This window comes from Pagrus pagrus, assembly GCF_965226575.1.
Source record: "Pagrus pagrus genome assembly, chromosome: 7".
Classification (NCBI taxonomy): domain Eukaryota; kingdom Metazoa; phylum Chordata; class Actinopteri; order Spariformes; family Sparidae; genus Pagrus; species Pagrus pagrus.
In genome coordinates, this window is record NC_140191.1 from 10,268,572 (window position 1) to 10,288,586 (window position 20,015).

At 45.6% G+C, this 20,015-nt stretch overlaps 1 protein-coding gene across 1 annotated transcript in view; it reads left to right on the top strand.

The window, feature by feature from the left end:
* The first annotated feature begins 4,742 nt into the window (after positions 1-4,742).
* Positions 4,743-20,015, top strand: part of LOC311259971 (forkhead box protein O6-like) — a 34,202-nt gene continuing 18,929 nt past the window's right edge. Inside the window, exon 1 of the mRNA XM_084357423.1 lies at positions 4,743-6,241. Within this exon, the coding sequence (XP_084213549.1) occupies positions 5,753-6,241 (489 nt within the window). The 5' untranslated portion in view covers positions 4,743-5,752. The remainder of the gene's footprint in view (positions 6,242-20,015) is intronic.

Sequence of the window (20,015 nt, forward strand, 5' to 3'; positions counted from 1 at the left end):
TGCACATCCTGTCAGTTATGATAATAATGTGGGCTATAAGACAAGAGTGCTTCTAATAATACCCCTACAGTGAGATGCATTCGCAGGGGTTTGCGATGTAAAGTGACCGTGTGCGTGTCTGGAGGGAGAGCTCGAGGGCAGATGGCTGTCTCTACATGTTGACCTACCTGCATATCAAGGCTGATGAGGACAAGCTCACTGAGGTGGAAAGGTGAGATGACATTGCTTCCACTTACATTTGCTACACCTTGAAATCCACCCATTGAATATTTTGAATATACGTTATATTGACAAGGGATGGGGACGGTAACAGATTTGATTACGGATCACAAGAAAGAAAACCCACAATAAGTTGATTGTGGTGAATTTTCATTATCAGGATAATCACGAATCGAGATAATCGTGACTATCCTCACAAGTTAATCGAAAAAGGGTTTGCACACTGTATTTCCCATTTAAAAAAAACAAGTTAAATCAGATATATTATTTGTGCGGGTCAACCTTATGATTTATGATTACTTATTTTAGATTCTCTGATTGTTTTCACTGAGAAACTGTCCTTTTCTGTGATGTGATAAAAAATATTTGTTTCTGGACAAACTGTAATGAGGTTCCAGTACGTTTAGAGCAATTTTTAGTTTTATTTTAGAAGTTTTAAGAAGATGATTATCTGAATAACATCGTGAATCACGATTATGATGGACAGGATAATCATGACATGAAACTTCGTATCATCTCATGCCTACAGGGGATAATTTCCATTTATCTGTTTTATAGGCAAATCTGATCTGTGGTCATATTCAAACGAACTTTCTAGTTAGCTACTTGATACAGAAAGTTTGCCTGTCGGTGAGACTGGATTATCGGATGGAGACAGTTTTATGTTCCAGCAAACAGAAGCAGGCTACCGGCCCTTAGGACGAAAGCATGATGTTTCAGCTCTGAGTGAATTATGTATTAAAGAGGCAGATGCCTCGTTGCCCAAGGCTTTATGTGTCCAGCATGGATCCACTACAGTATGCTGGCTTTCTTCCACTTAAACTTGTGTTTAGCACAGTGCTCTTTGGTGATGAGCTGGACTCCCACTGCACCTCCACTCCGCATTGCCTGGAGAACAGAGGCATAGCTAGGCTAATCAGTGTCTTGGCATCAGGCCTGCTCAGCTATTGTGCATGTAGCCAACCACTGACTTGCACAAGTGAGGGATTTAACTCGTTGCCAGCGGCAATATGATATTCTTCATGGTTTATTTCACAAAATTGAGAGTAGAGTGACAACCTCTTCCAGCACATGAATGCAAAAATCTAGATAATTCTGTGAATTTGGGTTTTTAACGGGGGTTCAGGTTACAGTTTGTAAAAATTGGTTGAATGTGGGGTCATGAAGGCTGTATGTGTTTCAACAGCTGGTCAATCCGTCAATGATTTTTGTTCTATTATTGTATCACTTAGCTTAAATTACATTTTGACAGTCTTAACATTGCTTTTTTGTAATACTGATTTTAGCCCAAACCCTCAAGATGTCTTACTTAAAATTAAATAAATCAGGGAAATGCTGCAGATCCTCACATTTAAGCAAATGTTTTAGTTTCTTTTATTCATATTATACCTCAATAATTCATAGATTATACTGTAGACACCTGGTGAAACGGTACAATCCTATCTTACTAGTGTATTCAAGGTTTCACAGATACTCATATATATATTATAGAGCCTATACATGTAGTGCGCAATCTCTTCAAAACAACCTGTCCACTCGCCCCTGATGTCTTTAAGCACCGTTGACATCATCAGTTTATTATAATACAATAATGCTCCCTGCACTTTTGGATATGAGAGCACCTCGTGCTGATTTTCCTCTTCGGACTGTTTTGTTGTTCTGGGTCTTTAACTGTTAAATATAATTAATTGGCTAAGGCAGATAGTGTTAGTTAATCATATTTTGTTAGACCTCTGAAATGGGGATTGAAGCCATTACCTGCACATGCCTTTACTTTCCATTCCACAACACAGTCTTAATTAAAAGTCTTGGCAGCAATTGTCTTTGCTGCCTCTGAACATAATGTTCATAGTTGGCAGCGCAGATGCCAAGATGCCACAGAAAAGCTGGCTCTTGCTCGGGGCAGGAAGTCTCTAAGTCAGCCTACTTTGGGCCAATGCCACGAAGGGGTGAAATCCAGCTTCGCCTACTCAGAAACCTTCCCAATACTTGGATTTGAGCCCTCTCCTTCATGTGTCATTGAGAGCCCATATGCTTGTTAGAGTGTGGGTTGTTTGCTGAGAGGGGAGGAAAAAAAAACCAGGGGAGGTGTCTTCCCAGACAAGCATCGATCTCCCAAGGGTGTTCTTGTGGCTTCTCCAGCTTCCTCTCGTCCTAATCCCACTGGGCAATGGGGCGCGGGGATAAGTTGCACAACATCATGAGGTTTGCGAGGGATGTCTAAAGTGGCGGGGCCAAGGAAACGAGGATGGGCCTCGCAAGAAGTGGGTGGAAAAAATGTGTCCCTTTTCCTTATGTGAATGAAATTCCAGAGCACTTTTTCAGGGTGCAAATTGACAGGCACAAAGCTCTGCCTTGTTGTTGATGTGGTGCTGTGCCTTGCTTGTGGCTGGCTGAGGTGATTACTGCTGTGCAGAACATGCTGTTCCAGGATCAGCCACTCAGAGCCTGAAGCCAGCCACGCTGCCTCTGGAATGTCTGGTATGGGGACAGCGTAGCAGTCAGCCTGGAAGGGACCGAACGCATACATAGTTTTTAAACCTGCTGCCTGGGCCTCCCACCTCTCTTGCCTGTCTGAGTCCTCTCCTCCTCCTCCTCTTCCTCTCGTTCCCTCCGGAGATTCAAGCCTGCTGTGAGCCTCATCTGTCTTCTTGATGTTCACAATTACTTTTCTTTCACTTAATGTGTAATCAAGACACATTGTGTAATCTGGTGTCATCAAAATTCTGGCACTCGGGCGTTTTCTCACGAGTAACACCTTGTGTTGGAGACTAGAGGACGCGAGAGGCTCGTCTCTCTCCAGCGCCGGTTCGAGTTGTTTAAGTGACCGAATGCTGATGAAAAATAATAAATAGCTTCACATGTATCACTTGCGTGGGTGTGGTGGAGATTGTAGTCACACACAAACTATTAGGAACATGGCATTTTAACCATCTGATCCCGCTGATGCTCAGTCATCCCATGACACACGATGACACATCCTCCTGCATTTCAAGGGGTGCTATTTTTGACACAAATTTCTCAACATTAGTCATGTCTGAGTGCACGCTGTGCGGCAACGTTGTGCAACTTATAAGTACAGCTTCCCCTCCATGCATACTCTTGCATGACGAGGGTGGGGGATGCTCAGACAGCCACCTTGCTGCACAGGTGCTTGTTTTGACGCTCATGGGCATGCGTCACTGTAAAATATGTCGAGCAGAAACCCTCTTGTGTTAGGTTTCTGAGTTTTGGGTCTCAGAGAATGCACGCCTCTGTGTTAAGAGACAATTTATTATTCAGCTGTTGAATATTTTTTTGCCTGCAATGCATTCATAGCAACGTGCCCTCATGGGTCATAGTGATTACCCATGGGCGGTTAAAACGCTTGCATGGAACGGCTGTCAGACTTCCGAATATTATCAGAAATTGTAGCTGCCTGCGTGTTCCTGCTCCTGCTCCTGTGTGTGTGTGTGTGTGTGTGTGTGTGTGTGTGTGTGTGTGTGTGTGTGTGTGTGTGCAAGTATGTCGAAGCAGGACTGCCTGTGAAAGTCCATGAATAAGTAATATTGTCCCCACAGCAACCATCAGCATAACAGGTGTGAATGTGCATAAAAATTTGAAGCAGACTCTTGCTGTAAAATCACTTGTGAGCTCAGCAAATCTTTTTGTGATGGATACAGGTGAGGTACAGTGTGAGGACACCATCACTTTTTTTTTCTTTTTTTGCTTATAAACGACAACTAATAGTTGCCTATTTCTGATGGGAAATAAAAAAGCCAATGGGAATGGAGCACCTGTGACAGTGTGCCCGCCCTGCTGTCAGATTCAGGGAGGGGGTGGCGGGATGGAGGGGCGGGATCCCCCTCGGTCAGTGTAGCAGAATTACGCACACGGGTCTGACCAGAGCTGTGTGTGTCAGAGCAGCGTGTCTCTGGCGTTCAGGCTCGGCAAATGCGATTTAATATGTTTTTTTTTCCTCTTCACTTTGGTTGGAGCGTGGAGCAGAGATGATTTCTCATTCTGACCTCTGAAAAGCCCCATTTCACCTCACTCCTCCCGGATTAAAAATCTAGGGTTACCTAATCTCTCTTAATCTGAACTAAATCTGTCTAATCGGCATAGAAAATTACACTCACTGAGGTATAGCCCGAGAATAATCAGCAAGAGAGGTGAAACCTCCTGCGCACGGAGAGTTTCTCCCTGGAGGGCGTTTTCGACGCTGCGCACAGACGCACAAAGAGTGGTCAGACAATGTATTTTTAAAAGACAACAACAACAACAACAACAAACCCATGTCGGGATTTTAGCAGGAATTTCCCCTCAGTATAGTTCTCACACTGTCTTGCTTTATCGCGGCTGGACGTGGAGGCTGGCACACAAGAGAGATCGTTATGCAGAGTTTTGATTAAGAATTTGGGTTTTGCGCTCCCTCCGTTCATATCAGAGATGCTGGAGAGCGAGAGAGAGAGAGAGAGAGGGGGAAGAGCATGAGAGAAGACAGAGGAAGAGAGGGAGAGAGAGTTCGGGATTTCGCTGTAATCATGTTCGGAGAGTAGGCTATTGATTTCGTGAGCGCACTCCAATTGGCAGCATCTCCACTACAGCGCCGGCGCGTCATCCTCGGTTCACATCGACGGAACGAGTTGTAAGCAAATGAGAACATGTGTGGGATCTGAGAGAGTGAGAGAAGGCGAAAAGGGGGGATCGAGGGGAGCGAGAGGAGGAGTGATAAAAGCCAGTTTTATCAACCTGACAAGTGGATACGAAATTTCTGATTGCCGGACTATATATATATGTATTTATATTTCTTCTCCCCCCCCTCCTCCTCTTTTATATTTCTCAGACTGGGAATTTATCGATTCGTCACATGCGCACGCCTCTTCATTATAATTGCAGACAGTTGGGTGCTGTTCAGGCTGAATGGACTTGAATGTGCCGCTGCCAGCTTAATCCGCGCAGACTGGAAGATTTAATAATTCACGGTAATCACGCATTATCGCCTCACTGGATGCTCTCAACACAGCCCTGGTGATTTTTCTCCCCCCCCTCCCTCACACCCCCTCTCTCTTTTCCTCATTCTTCCCGTTGTCTTCTGGAGGATTTATCGACGACTGCCTTGCAGATATGCTCCTTATCTGAAATATCATCTGTTGCTGCAACTGGATTGTGAAAAGCTCTCCATGACTGGCGCTGACACGCGTTCGAGACGGACTGTCTTCAGGTGATGTGGACTGTTGAATGAGAAGCTGTTGATTTATTTTTTTCTTTTTCCACTCCAGGTAAAATGGACGAAAAATTATTATTACTTTTATTACTTCTCTTATCTCTACACGCGAGGCTGTGATTTTGCTTGAGACCCACCATGATCCTTCTACTCCGTTGATTTGCCTCTTATTGATTCAGACTGTGAGCGTAATAGCGGTGTTACGAGGCGAATTTCAACGTGAATTTCACGTGAATTTCACTGAAGACAGCGGGACGCGGGGATCGTGGAGGTATTTCCCCTCCCTCGCTCTTCATTTGATTCCCCACGTTCTCAACTGAAGGGTAAATGTTGATGATGGAGGACGACGAATTAGACGCTCATCAGGTTGATTCGGATTTCGAGCCGCAGAGCCGGCCTCGCTCCTGCACCTGGCCGCTGCCTTGCCCGGAGGATTTCCCCGTCGGACACGAGGTCAGCGGGGGTCTTCCGCTGGCCAACATCAAGGTGGAACCGGAGGACGTCCCGGCTTGCAGAGCGGGGCTCGTGGGCGGAACGCCGGGAGAGCTGAAGCATCCAGCCGGCGCCCCGGCACCCACAGGCGCGACGCACCCATGCCTGGCTGGCGCGGCGCTCGATGTGACCGGACCGCTGCGCAAAGCCAAATCCTCGCGGCGGAACGCGTGGGGGAACCAGTCCTACGCGGATCTCATTACCCGCGCCATTGAGAGCACCCCAGAAAAGAGACTCACGCTGTCACAGATATACGACTGGATGGTCCGCTATGTGCCCTATTTCAAGGATAAGGGCGACAGTAATAGCTCAGCTGGCTGGAAGGTAAGGCATAAAACACACCGGCCGGCATGATGAGCCTTTTTTGACGTGTTAATCACAAACTGTCAAGTGATAATATTGAGTATTATTCTTCTCCACTAAGCCTTTCTGATTATTTTTCCACCCCTCGTGCCATACACATGTCACTGAGGGATTCCGTGTCGGTTACGCATGAATGGTGCCATGCGTTATCTTGTCTTAGTTCATTACTGCCGTCAGTCATTCTAATAGATCATCGATGGCAGAATGTAATGGACTGGAGTGGAGTCACTCGTGCTGTGCTCATCCCAGCAGCAGAGAGCACCTCATGGCAGTAGTGCATAAAAATCCTTTCACCAGGACCACAGTGGGTTCCTGATTTATTTCCACGTCTGCTGTGGATAAATGTGGCAGTTAAACAGACGATCCAGTGAATTTTCATGCTAATACACGTTCCCCCTTGCTTATCAGCTCAGAAACACATCTGAGAATCAACAGAGGGACACTTGTAGGAGACCACAGGTCAGCTGTCCACAATGTAAATATTCAGAGGGCTGTTCACAACTGACCACAGTCCACCAACCGCTGCCCGTCTGGCTGAGAGCCTAGAGTAACCTCCTGGACATCTGCCCATATTATCAGCCCTCTGCTCCCAGCCACATCTTGTTTCTATTCATTATGGCCATCTGAGGACGGCGAGAAGGGGCAGGGAGATTAGCAGGGGCAGCAGCAGTGCGTGCCCTCATGGTGCACCCTTGCTGAGCCGAGACCTTGAGACTGTACATGTTATAGTTTGCATCATTACCATGGCGATGTGCGAGGAGCTAGAGGCTGTACAGCATGAAAGCTCTTTGTGGATGCAGTGTCAGTCACCAGAACCTTGCTCCAGGCTGCTCCTCATGTCATATCTGGGTCTGTTGGATCTCTGTTTTTCACCGAAGCAACAGGATTAAAGATGACTTCACGTTGGCCAGCTATACCTATTTTCCAACTTAAACCCATTATTGAATAGACAGCTAATGCTTACTGCTAAATATATCCAATTAAATACTTACAGGGAGAATTATTGAGTTGGCAGGATCACATGATTTTGACTCACTCAGATTACAGGCATGGCCTTCATGTAATCAGATTCAATCAAAGTCTAAAATAACGGCACATGCATTCACATTTTTCATACATCTTTGGAATCTGTGTGTAGTTAAAACTTGTTGTGTTGCTGTTGCACAACCCAAACTCTGTCCCCGCTCGGAGTCTCCTCAGTTGGCCTCAACCTTAATCACAAGCATCTGACTGACACCTTAAGCCTGGCCCATTAAACTGAACCCGGCTAAGGTGTGTCTCCAGGTAGACTTTGTTTCAGTTGGCCTCCACTTGCACCAGGAGCCTTCAACCGCAGGGCCTCTTTATCTTTAGCGCACAAAGTCCCAGTCTTAGTCCCTGCTATTTATGAAACTGCAAATTAGGGGAGGTCGACAGCGGCAGTCTGAGGTCCTGGTGCTATTTAAGGCCACAGGCGAGACATGGGGCCCATTGCAGGTAATGACGGGGCATTAGATAAGTCGTTTAAAGCAGGCAGCCATAATGTCAGTAACAGGGCTGACCTGGTTTTTGGTCAGAGACAGGATGGTAGATGTAAACATACACTTAGGAGACACATGTGTAGTTTACAGGAACCGGACAAAGAGCAGATTGAAATACTGTCACAGGGAAAAATACGCCTGCATGCAGCTGCCTACCTGTGTAAATGTGTTCAACTTTTAAATGAACTTGGCTCATCAAGTGAGAGTCCAATTTGAATGTGTGGGGTTTTGAATACATTAGGAATCCATGTTGAATATGTGTTCTTGTTTCGAGTGTGACAGTAAATCGTATTCTTTTGCATACTGTCGTGAGAAGATTTTCCACTGCATGGCATGAAATTTACATGAAAGTTATTTCATTAAGGGAAGTCATGGAATAAAAAGAGTGTGGACACCTTAAACATCCAGACTAAGAGTAAGATTGCAGGTGAAGTCGGCTTCTAACAACAAGTCTGACAAGGTTAATATGAAGTCACACGGTCAGTTTCAGTCCAGAATCGTGCCCCCCCTCACTCGCGCTCCAAACAGGTGCACCCTCATACATGTAATTTAACAATCATATCAGGCAATTATATCTGACAGCGGCATTTGCGCGTTGGAAAACACTACTTGTATCATCCACTACATTTTCATCTCAATCAACAGCATCGCGCACGAGCAGAGCATTTGATGCAAAACGGTCTGCTTTTGTCTGTTGTGACGGGGGGGAAGAAAAAAGATAAAAGAATCGCTGCTGATGAAATAAAATGAAATTAAGTGTTATAGCATGGCAGTTTGAGGGGGAGGGGGAGGGGAGCGGGCGGACGGGGGGTTTGGGTTGGTGGTGGGTGGACGACCAACTAAAAGCAAAGGCTCTTGAGACAGTTCATCGAACCAAAGTATACACTGCGGTTCTTGGAAAAATGATCTTCAAAAGCAGACAGTGTATTGTAAATTATGTTGCCATGACTGCTATTGGAAAGAGATGTGATGCTGGCTTGATGATGGGCACTAGACAGCCAGTACACCGAGACAGTACCATTAAGCTCCTATAAATACCTAATGGCTTCTGACTTCTAGGAAGGCTGCAGTATTTTGAGGTCACGGCTCCCTAATCACCTCCTTACTAAAGGGAGGTTACGCAGAATCGCTGACTTGTGAACCGATTACACTTTCCACTAGGGTGCTTGTCACTACTGTTTTATAGATTAGTGGCATCCTCGCCATTAGTGGCCTTTATTTTCCAGTGTAGCTAATCTGATCCAACATAGAAACCTGCAGGGTGCTGAACTAAAGTTAGAGACTGATACTGTTCTGAAGCCCTGTATGTATGTGTGTATGTATGTATGTGTATGTGATTGTGTTTTATGGCTTTATGGCTAATTATATCTGAGTGCAAGCATCCGCGGGTGCATGCTGCATTTGTGCGTGGGAGAAGCACATGTCAATTGCAACAAAGCGTCAAGGGGTTGCTAGTGTTGTGTGTGTCTTTGTGGGGGCTAGTGCAGGGGGAGGGGCTGTCTGCTTCTATAGGCGTGTGTGTTTAGGCCCGCTGATTGGTCTGACAGCATGTCACTGCAGAGAATGGTGCGTAGTCTCGCTCCTGACTTCATAATGCCTCTAATGGTGGGGTTTAAAGGGAACTTGGTGTTGGGATTGCCCTGTAGGCGCCCAGAAGTTCATTAACTTCAAGGGGTTAGATAATGCCATTGTCATGCTGGCGGGGTTCGCTTTATTGTATATGTCAGCATGGGTTGTTATGGGATACAAAAATCCATCATACAGCGCTGCTTTTGGTGTGTTTGAATAGAAATGTGTGATGCTCACCTTCAAGATACCGTCACGCTATATTTTGTGTGTGTGTTTCTGCCTGCTTCAGTGTCCAACACATACTTCTCCCCACATGTGCTTACAGCGCAGGGCTTTTTTCGGCGCTCGGGGCAGTCAGATGCCAGGGGATTGCGCAGCAGGTCGACAAGGGTGCCAGGCAGTCACTCAGACACTTTAATCCAAAGCGACTAGACTGTTATTTATAAAGTGTCTTTAGGTAGCGGCCCGCGCGGGGGCCAGCGGGGCAAAAGGTCACGGGGCTTCCTTTATTGGCAGAAAATCAGACAGGGCAGAAAGATGGAGCTCAAAAAAAGAGGAGAGAGAGATGTGACAGCGACTGCAGAGAGAGGGAAAGACGAACCACATGTGAGGAAATGAAGAGAGAAAGAAAGATGTCTCTCGGTATAGTCTTATCTCCTGTAAAAGCACATAACCCCTGTCTCCACAGGCAGTAGTATTTATAACAGTGCTGGATCATATCACTTTATCTAATTGATTTATAGGTAAAGAGACAGACAGACTCTCGTAATCCTGTCACTATGCACGGGCTCCAGCAGCTGCAGTGGAGAGACACTTGTCAAACATGAGGGATATGAATGTCAAATGTGCAGCAGAGAGTGTGTTTGACAGAAGCTTAGCACAAAGTGGAGAGACTTGAAACTTTTCTGAGTGTGTCGAGGTGTGTGCGGGAATGCGTGCTCACGTCGCTCGACGACGGCTGGGGGAGTCTGGAGAGACTGGAAACTATCCTAGACTTCAGCTGATTCATATTTTATCCTCCGTCTTGGCTCAGGGGAGCAGAGTAATTTGAGAGTGCGACAGACACACATGCGCACACAAATGCACACTCAGAAAATGAGAGCATATGATGCACGCTGGACAGATTTATGGCGCTGGATTATGAGCACCTTACATCTCCCCTTGGCTCCTGCAGCCGGAGCCAGGTTGGGTTCAGGCAGTATATTCAGGTTGAGTCGGGTATCTGGTGCCAAGAAGCCCGCTCTCACTGCCTTTTCCCCTGCAGCCTGCAGGCAGCCGTGGCAGTTCATTTCTCACTGAAAATGATTAATGTACATGCAAATTACCAAAGCATGGGCACGCATTCAAATATGGGAGACAGCAATCAGCAGACAGTAATATGAAAAACAATATAATTTTGCCTTTAATATTACTTCGCTCTCTTTTTATCACTCCATCTAGCAGACACCCGTGCTATCTCCTCTTTAATCTCCCTGCCCTTCTCTTTCCATCCATCCATCGAATAGACATTCTATACGTTGTTTTCTGTCTTAGTGGGTTTTGGCACGAGGGCCAATTGAGGTGAAGAGTGTTTCTCAAGGGAGCTGTGGCGTCAGGATTTTGAGCTCTAGCAGTCTCCTGATCGAGACCTTGCCTTAAGCAGCGTGCCTCCCTCTTATCTAAGAGAAATCTCATATCTCACATTATCTCAGAGATAATAGGATAACAATGCTGGATTTTCCCCCAGCTCGACTCCTCTCAGCCACTGGGTCTTTTGGAGCAGAATACAAGGGGATGAGACCGTCAAGTTCCCAATTCGACGGGGTTGAACTAATTTGGATGTTCTTCTCAGCTGAACTGAACCTCAGCTGTTGAAGCATTTCAGACCAAACCTATTACCCATGGCTCTGCGTTTTTACTTTATTTTTTTTCCACAGCCGTTTGGTGACATTTCTCAGAATATTAAATGCTCCTTTCGGTTCATTCTTTCCCCTAAACTGAAGAGACATAGTGAGGCATAGAGAAATTGTCATTCTTTTCCCATTGCACTATTTAGGGTGATGTTTTCCACTATTCCCTCTGGCTCATGCGCACACACACACACATTTGCACGACACACACAACACACTCGTGCCTCCTCGAACCACCCATGGAGGAACACTCTGTTCTTGGGTGGGGTGAACCATTTTTTTGGGGGGGGGGGGGAGGAGGAGGAGGAGGGGGCTGACCGAGAGCGGAAGCGACTTTTTTGCGGTGCCGTGTTGCTGTCTTGATTTGTTTTGAAACCTGTCTGACTCGCGGCGATTGGCTCACGCGGAAGGCGTGGCACTGTTTGGTAAACGCCTGCGGATTTTTTGGCAAAAGCGTTCACAGCTGCAGGGACAGAATGTGGTGTGTGTTTGCCTCTCTGAGGCTGTGTGAGTTTGATGTCATGGAGATTTGATGGGAGGGGCGCAGCCTGTAGTGTTGCACCAGTGCTGGGTGATTAGAACACATCTCTTTTCATTTCAAGGGAACTGGTTATGAAGTTTGCGAGGAGTGGAGGGAACAGAAAGAGGTCTTCTCTCTGTCGAGGGGTCTGTATGTCAAGCTAGCAAGGCCGGACACGCAGTGAGCTCTAGGCATACCCACATTTCAATAAAAATCAAAGTAAAAGTCACTGTGTTTCTCCTCAGTTGCCCTCCAGCCACGTCTTATTGACACCAGTATCCCTGCGACTTGTATTCCTCCTAATAAAACCCTCATGTATTGCTCATACTCCGCTATTTTTTAGTGGATTTGCTGAACAAGAACAGAGGGAGGGCTTATAGATCTTTGTCAGCCGAGTTAATTGTAATATTACTCCCAGAATACATTCTTAGAATAAAACATTTTTCATTCATGACCATAAATACTTGCCAAAATGACTAATAGGCAATAAATGACTCATCATCTAATAACTGGCTCAGAAATGAAATACCTCGGCGTGCTGTTTCCCAATGTCACGCGGTTAAGAAGATGCCCGTTGTTATTACACATGCTTGATCGGCAGAGTGAGCTGAATGGACAGGATTCACACATCAGAAGGGTTCTTCTAATGTGCGAGATATTTGCCGATGTGTAATGTTGAAGGAGCTTATTCTAATACAGAGAAGAGTCTGTCAGTCTCAATCTGATGGCAGCGGCGGATGATCTCGTCCCGGAGAAATGTTGTTTGTATTACAAATGCTGTAAATGGCTTTGGATATTCACTTCAGCGTGTGAATAAAAAGTGTTAGCCCTCGTGGTGGTGCTGGAAAATTTCTGGTCTCCGTTTGTGGCAGCTAGCATGCTTGTTGCTCATCTGTGTCGATGTGCATAATGTGTGATTGTCATCGTGTGTGTGTGTGTGTGTGTGTGGGGAGTGTGTTTCTCGACCCTTTTTCCCTGCATCAGTGTACGAGTGTGTGTCTGTGTGTGTGCATGTGGGTGTGTTGGGGGGGGTTGATGGGCTCAGTGGGAGCCCGGGTCCCGGGGGAACAGCTCTCGTTAATAATTCAGACGAGGCTCATTATCAAGGCAGCGCAGATTTCTCCCTGATTCCACCTTAATTGCAGGCAGGCTGCTCCACTCAGGCAGGCGGTAGTCACGCTGGGTCGACTCTCTCTGTCTTTTTCTCCACCACTACAGGGCCTGCTCTGCTCTGCTCCACTCTGTTCTGCTCCGTCTCCAGTACTCACCCCTATCACAGCGAGACGGCCTCGGGCTAGCCATATTAGCGCACACCTTTAATAGCTGTAACATACTATGAACATGCGATTTATTCGTACGTAAAGAAGTGCCTCATATACTTCTGATTAGATACAGACCGTGCAATGTTTGGGCAGCACTATGGAATGTTTTGTTATGTCTGCCAACAAAGACGCAACCTGCAGGATGATCTGGTGGGTTGCAGAGCTGAAACAACAAGTAGATGCATGGTTTTAGTGAGGCCTGTCACGATGACTGCTTCTTGTCTCAGAAATCATTGCGATAAACAACATTATTTTCATTTTAACATCTTTTTATGCCACTGACATGATAATAAAAAGCGATATCCCAAATTTAAATCACAATATTGTCCCGCCTGAATACCGCGATAGATGATATGAACGTCTTTTTTTAATGTTTCAGGGTTATTTATAATAAGTAATTATAGTATTTCACTTTTTATGTTAATTAGGAGTATAAATAGTATGAATACATTTAGGACTGAGAGCTTGATTTACTTCTCCCTTTTGCAGAAACACATACAACACTTATATAAATATATATAAATAACAAAATAAATGAAGAAAGAACTCTTAAAGTCGAACTTTAATGAATTGCAAACATAACAGAATAGCCCACAATATCACAGGTAGTCTGCCTGGTTCCCTTCCCTCTCAACTCCAGAGGGCCAGCTAAGTGAGAAATAACACTCTAATAGGTAAGGAAGGTAAAGAATCACACAGCTGTTCGATATTCGATATTGTCAAAAGTATTGCATGTGACGGCAAATATCATGATATTCGATAATATCTAATATCGGCCCACGCCTGATTCAGACATTAAAAGTGGAATACTAAGAAATATAAACACATCCTTCATAAATAAAACAAATTAAATAAAATCAAGCCACACATTAAAAATGTGAAATGTAAAAAGTCCTATTTATGGGAGCGAAAATCTTGCTAGTTATTCTGACATCATGTAAAAACAACGGCCAATATCGAGATCAGCACAAATGGTCGAGGTCATGTGCATATATTGAGTTAAGACATGTACAATAAGTCAATAAGATAATCATTGTGACAGGCCTAATATTAGCTGATCAGTGTAATCATCAACAATTTTGATAATCAATGAATTCCAGTCAGGTGTCAAATGTTCCTCCTTTTCTTTGTTCTCTATCCTTTATAAATCGAATGCTTTTACATTTTAGACGGCTGGTTAGAGAAAACAAGCCTTCTCAAGGCGCCATAATCATAGCTTTCTGACATTTTATAGACTATTTATCGTAAAAAAACATAATAATAACCTCAATTCATAAGGAAATAAAAATAATAATAAAAGTAATCATTAGTTGCTGCCCTTGTAGGTGATATGATTTACGGTTCATTGTGATTGAAGTACCATTTGTGTACTTACAGCTCCATCTGAAACATCAGCCATATAATGCCCCATGATGATGCACACTACACGACGCCTAATGTGTTTTGCTTTGGTTATACGCGTTGTGAAATATTATAATGGCGGGTTTATCCTTGAAATAGCCTATAGCAAATTATCATACTGATGACACTGTAGAACGTGTGCTGCCATGATTGATATCAGGCTACAATAACACTCCTCTTCATGCCCATCTATAGGCTTATGTAATGTATCTTGTCTTTATAATTTACACTGACTGATGGGTTTCCATTCAGTCCTTTCAGTGAAGCCCCGCCGAGAGAGCAACATAATGGGCCTGATCTTGTCATACATGTATATGAATATTTCAAATCAAGTCATTGTAACTAGATGGGGGCTTTAGATAAACAACACAGATGCTTCTTCCTCTTTGCTCTCGCTACAAGATGAAGTGTGCTCCGAGCTGTATTTCTCTCCCGGCCACAAAACTCGCTTCCCACAAATCATGGTGCCCATATTTCCTAATTCAATTTTTCTCTTCGTCGGATATCTCTTCCTGTATGCAAGGGATTGATGGTCGTGTGCACGTGCATGTGTGTAAATGTGTGTGTTTACCCGCACGCATATTGCCATGTCTGTCCCTGAGAAAGAGATGATGTATGCCGAGCTAAACGGTGTATTTCACAACGCTCCATCTCCGGACCCTTCCTGGCAGCCACGTGCCGGGTCTCTCGCTCGTCTCTTGCCTGTCCATCAAGCCTCCTGTCATGAGCCGAAGCTTTGTGGGAGGGGAAAGGAGAGCGTGTAAGGGCCGTCGATCAGTTTACCTGAGCTTGGCGGTCCCGGCAAGTGATGGAGGGAGCCGCCTCACAAAGGGAAACGTAGTTAACGTTGACTGATCGGAGCAGGTGGATAGGAAAAAAAGAAGGGCAGCGTCCCAAGAGTTATGTTCAAGAAAGATGCTTGTTATGCTAATGGCTGGTGAATATGCTGCGGCTGAGCCATGTGCCCACAGCTGATGGATGGGGCTCTGGAGGTCACCTCGGGTAGCAGGCTGCCGGTCAGGAACCGGCGCGGCGCCCTACTGAGCTGTAATGTCTGCTCACCTGAGCTGAAAAGAGGAAGCTGACCTTGGAGAGAAATCCCTTCGCATGTACGGTTCTGCCTGAGCTTGTATGTGTAAAACAAGCCATGTGTGAGCAAATCTGTGTGGGAGCCAGCATATGTGTGGGGAGGTTACAGGATTGGGGCGAGGTTGTCGGGGTTATGAGGTGACTGCGAGACCAGCTGGGATCGAGGGGGAAGGGGGTGTGTGTGTTTTTGTGTGTTTCAGGGAGGTATGGGGGGGGGAATTCTTCCCTCCCCGATTGGATTTGTATGTCAGTGGCATGAATCTGGGTCAGGACACTGGGTCCGGTGTTTAGTATGCTGACCGTGTGAGGTCTGAACTCCGAGTCTGCTCATAGCCCTGAATGAACCCAGCACGTCTGCCTCGCTGTCTCCTCTCCCCCCTTTCTCTCTTTCTCTTGGACCCTTTTCTTTTTTTTCATCTCCGTCTCTTCCCCCTTTTTTCTCCTTCGTCGTCTCTCTGCGCCCAGAGCCTTTTTTTCTATCCCCTCCTCTGTCTCTCTGCCTTTTTTTTTTTCCTTTCCGTACCCCGGGCTTTTTTTTTTTTCGTACCCTTCTTTCTCGTGCTCTCTTTTTCCCTGTCAGTCACTCACGGCCTTCTCTTCTCTCCTCACTTGTTCTATTTCACACTCTCAGTCCTCCCCACAAAGTAGCCTTTTTATCACTCATTTCCCTCTTCCCTCGCTCATTTCTCCTGCTCCTTTCATGTGCTTTTGAAATCCCCTTTTCATCTTTAGCTCTCTCTCTCTCTCTCGCCTGCTCTCTCCCTCACACACACACACACACACACACACACACACACACACACACACACACACACACACACACACACTGGCTCATTCAGTCATTCTTTTATTATCCCAAAACTAAAGTGATAAATGGCTCTCTTTCTTCTCCGTAAATGTCACTCGGGGAATTGTCTCTGCTCATTGATTGACTGGAGTAGAGGGCTGGCCACACATGCACATGCGCCAATCGCGCACACGTGCACACAGGCTAAAAAGAGAAAGCCAGTAGAAGAAGAAGAAGGAGAAGGGGTGGAGAGAAAGGGAAATGATCTATCATTAGAAGTGCAGCTTGGCTGGGACTGCAGCCGTCAGGGTTGACATCTGGCCCTCACAGGTCCAGTTTTCTCTCCGAGGCTGATGCATCATTTGAAGAACTTGCGCGGCTGGTTTATAATGAAGCATCAATTCTCAACAGGACTTGGCATTCACAGGAGTGCTGGGAAGCTGGAGCTCAACGAGGGATCAATCACAGTTAAACAATCAGAGCTGGCAGGCCGGGCCGGTCTCGGCATTCTTTTCTTTCTAAAGTGACGTGACGCAGAATGCATAAGTGTTATTCCCAGTTTTATCGTTTGGCTGTAGCTTATCCTTAACTGTCAGAAAAGTGCCAGCCAAGGAAATAGGCATCAGAGGCATTATTCAGACCAGACAGTTGGTGTGTGCGTGTGTAAGTAAACAGGGGTTAATAATGCTCAGTCATTTTCTTAATGTCTCATTCACCCTGCCTCAGGCGCCGGAGCTTGATAAAGGTCAAGACTACTGGTGGTTACATGTCGTCTTCCCTTATTTCATCCTCTTCGCTGCACAGCAGGGAAGGAGGGGAGGGGAACCGAGCAGAAAGGAAAGTCCACGGCCAGCCAACGACGACGCTGATCCGTGTGTCTTCATTCTTAGAACGAGGGTAAAGAGATTTAATAGGGAGACAGTGGGGAGACGGGGGCGGCTGGCTCCGTCAATGAAGAGGGGATGAAAATATTAAATTGATAGAGAGAGACGGAGATAGAGAGGGGAGTGAGGAAAATGGAGAGGGAGAGAAAAGAGAGCTAGAATAGTAGAGAGTAGATTATAGGGCTTCCAAGCAGGACTGGAAGCCAGACTTGGCTGCACTTCAGCTACACTCTGCACACTTCAGCTCAAGTGTGCGTCCATTAGTGCACTCCCATTGCACTCAGAGAGCCGTGCACTCTGAGATGCAACACACACGCGCACACATGCTATACACACACACACACACACAGTAAATTTCTTATACACTCTTCATACATGCAAAGCCCCACAGACATGCAGCCCGGTTAGCTTACAGTAGTGCTGCCCTCACACACATTTGCCCAAAAAAAGCTACACTGACCTAGTCTTGCTCCGTCCCTCTCTCTCTCTCTCTCTCTCTCTCTCTCTCTCTCTCTCTCTCTCTCACTTTCTCACACACATGCACACACACATTCACAATCTCTTCACTAGCCACCAGATTGCTTCCCGTCAAAATAAATAATTAAATGCCTGCAATAACAGCTTCCGAAAAAAGATCCCTCAATTAGTGCAAAATGGGTAAATGGCGTGGGGTAGGGGCTGCGGGGGGAGTGGTATTTCGGGAACACACACACGCACACACATACACACACACACAATCTATTACATAAGACAAGTCATGACCCAAGAAGGGTTTTTACGCAGTTGTGCAACGGTAATTTGCCCCCCTCCCCTTTAGCAATCAGCTTAGCGAAGTCTTTTCTCAAATCCTTACAAGTGATCCATGCCCAAAGAGCGGCCGGAGAGAGATCTAGATGAGTGGAACGGAGGTGCAAGAGGGGCAGCTGAGGGGATGATGCTCGGGTCAAGGCTGTGTGTGTGTGTGTGTGTGTGTGTGTGTGTGTGTGTGTGTGTGTGTGTGTGTGTGTGTGTGTGTGTGTGTGTGTGTGTGTGTGTTTGGGGAGCTGTCATTGTACGTTTCCAGGGCTGTGTGTCTGGAATAGTGATTAGGAAAAGGTTGTAATTCATGCAAGGTAATTCGTGTGTGTATGTGAGAGAGAGAGAAAGACATACAGGGCTGAACACTGATGTTCCTGTAGAGAAAGGTGTATGTGTGTGTGTGTGTGAGCAGAGGATGTGTGATAAAGGTGTGATGTTACCTGGCTGCGATGAGAGAGCAGAAACTGGAGGATAGGTGGGTGTTTAATGGAGTGGTCGGTAGCTTTCCAGCCTGTTTGACCATGGAGATCAGTAATTACTTCGGATTCGCCAAATCCCCTCATGGAAATAAAAGCATGATTCAGCTCTTAAATAGGCTGCAACTAATTATTATTTACATTACTGCTTAAGATATGGATTATGTTAATTAATAGATTAATTGTTAAGTGTATAAAATGAAGAGCGAGGCCAAAGACGTCCAATTCAAGCATCCAAAGATTAAGGGATCTTCTTTAAATTGTTTATTTTGTCTAATTTTATTTTGGCTCATATAAGTTAAACGTCTTGGAAACAACTTATAGTTACATGAGACAGACAATAGACCATATTCACACGGCGGCCATTTTCCTCTGACATCACGCTCACAGTGAGAAGGTCAAATGTCGTACTGCTGTGTTCAAGGTGTCAAGTCGTGTAAAAGCAGGAAATCAAACAAAGCTAGGAAGCTAGTTGAAGTATGACCCAATATCCCTCCAGATTTGCAGTATACGTCATCTTTGCAATTGGCGATCGATTGTCTTTACACGGCATGAAACCTTGAACACAGCAGCATGACATTGTCCTGGCATTCGAGCTCTGTGATGTCAGAGGAAAATGGTCTACAGCTAACCCCCGAGAAGAGCGTCAAGCCAGCTTTGGTAGCGGCCAAACAGTCTAATTAAAACATCACGTGATGCATTAGGGCCAAAAAAAAAAACCTTTTCCCCTTAACCTTACAGTGAGAAAGAAGCGGCTATAAAAATGATAATGAAATCTTTTTTTATCTCCATTCAAGTAAGCCAGGCGCTAAATCAGAAGTTAGCCGGCCTGGTTGGCGGAAATCTATAGTGCGCATACTTTATGGGCCACACAGCACGGAGATGTGGGTAATTTTGTAGCCGGGAAGTTGAGCTACTTCATGTGCCACTTTGCAGCTTTTATAGGAATTAACACAACACTGTATCCAGATTATAATGTAATGTCCTTGGTCAACGGTTGGCCTATCATTCTTGTTATTTCTAATTATTTTAACCATAGATTTGATTTTAAGGTCCGACTTTTTGAACGACGGAAGGCTTCTGTGGCCTCGTTTGCCTCGTAGCTGTCACACCATCCGCTGCTGCACCTGATCCGTCACGTGTTCCTTGCGCAAATGCTCACACGCCAGTTTTGTTTCTGACTCCACGCCATCCGCAAACCTTCAATCTTTCAGCGGAGCTGGCTTTGGGCCAGATTGTATTCTTGTCATCATCAGGGCAATAACGCTAAACTACGCTCACAGCAGGTGCCAAAAAGCAAGCTCACAAATGTTTCACTGGGACAAATGTATTACAGAATAGGCCTAATCTGTGTGTGATAAATGCTACGTCAGGACGGCAAACAGATGGATCCCTGAACCTGGAAACCCACTGAGTAAGCATACGAGGGGGGGGAGAATTAGCACTTGTGCTAACGCAGCTAGCTTTGTAGAGGCTGCTC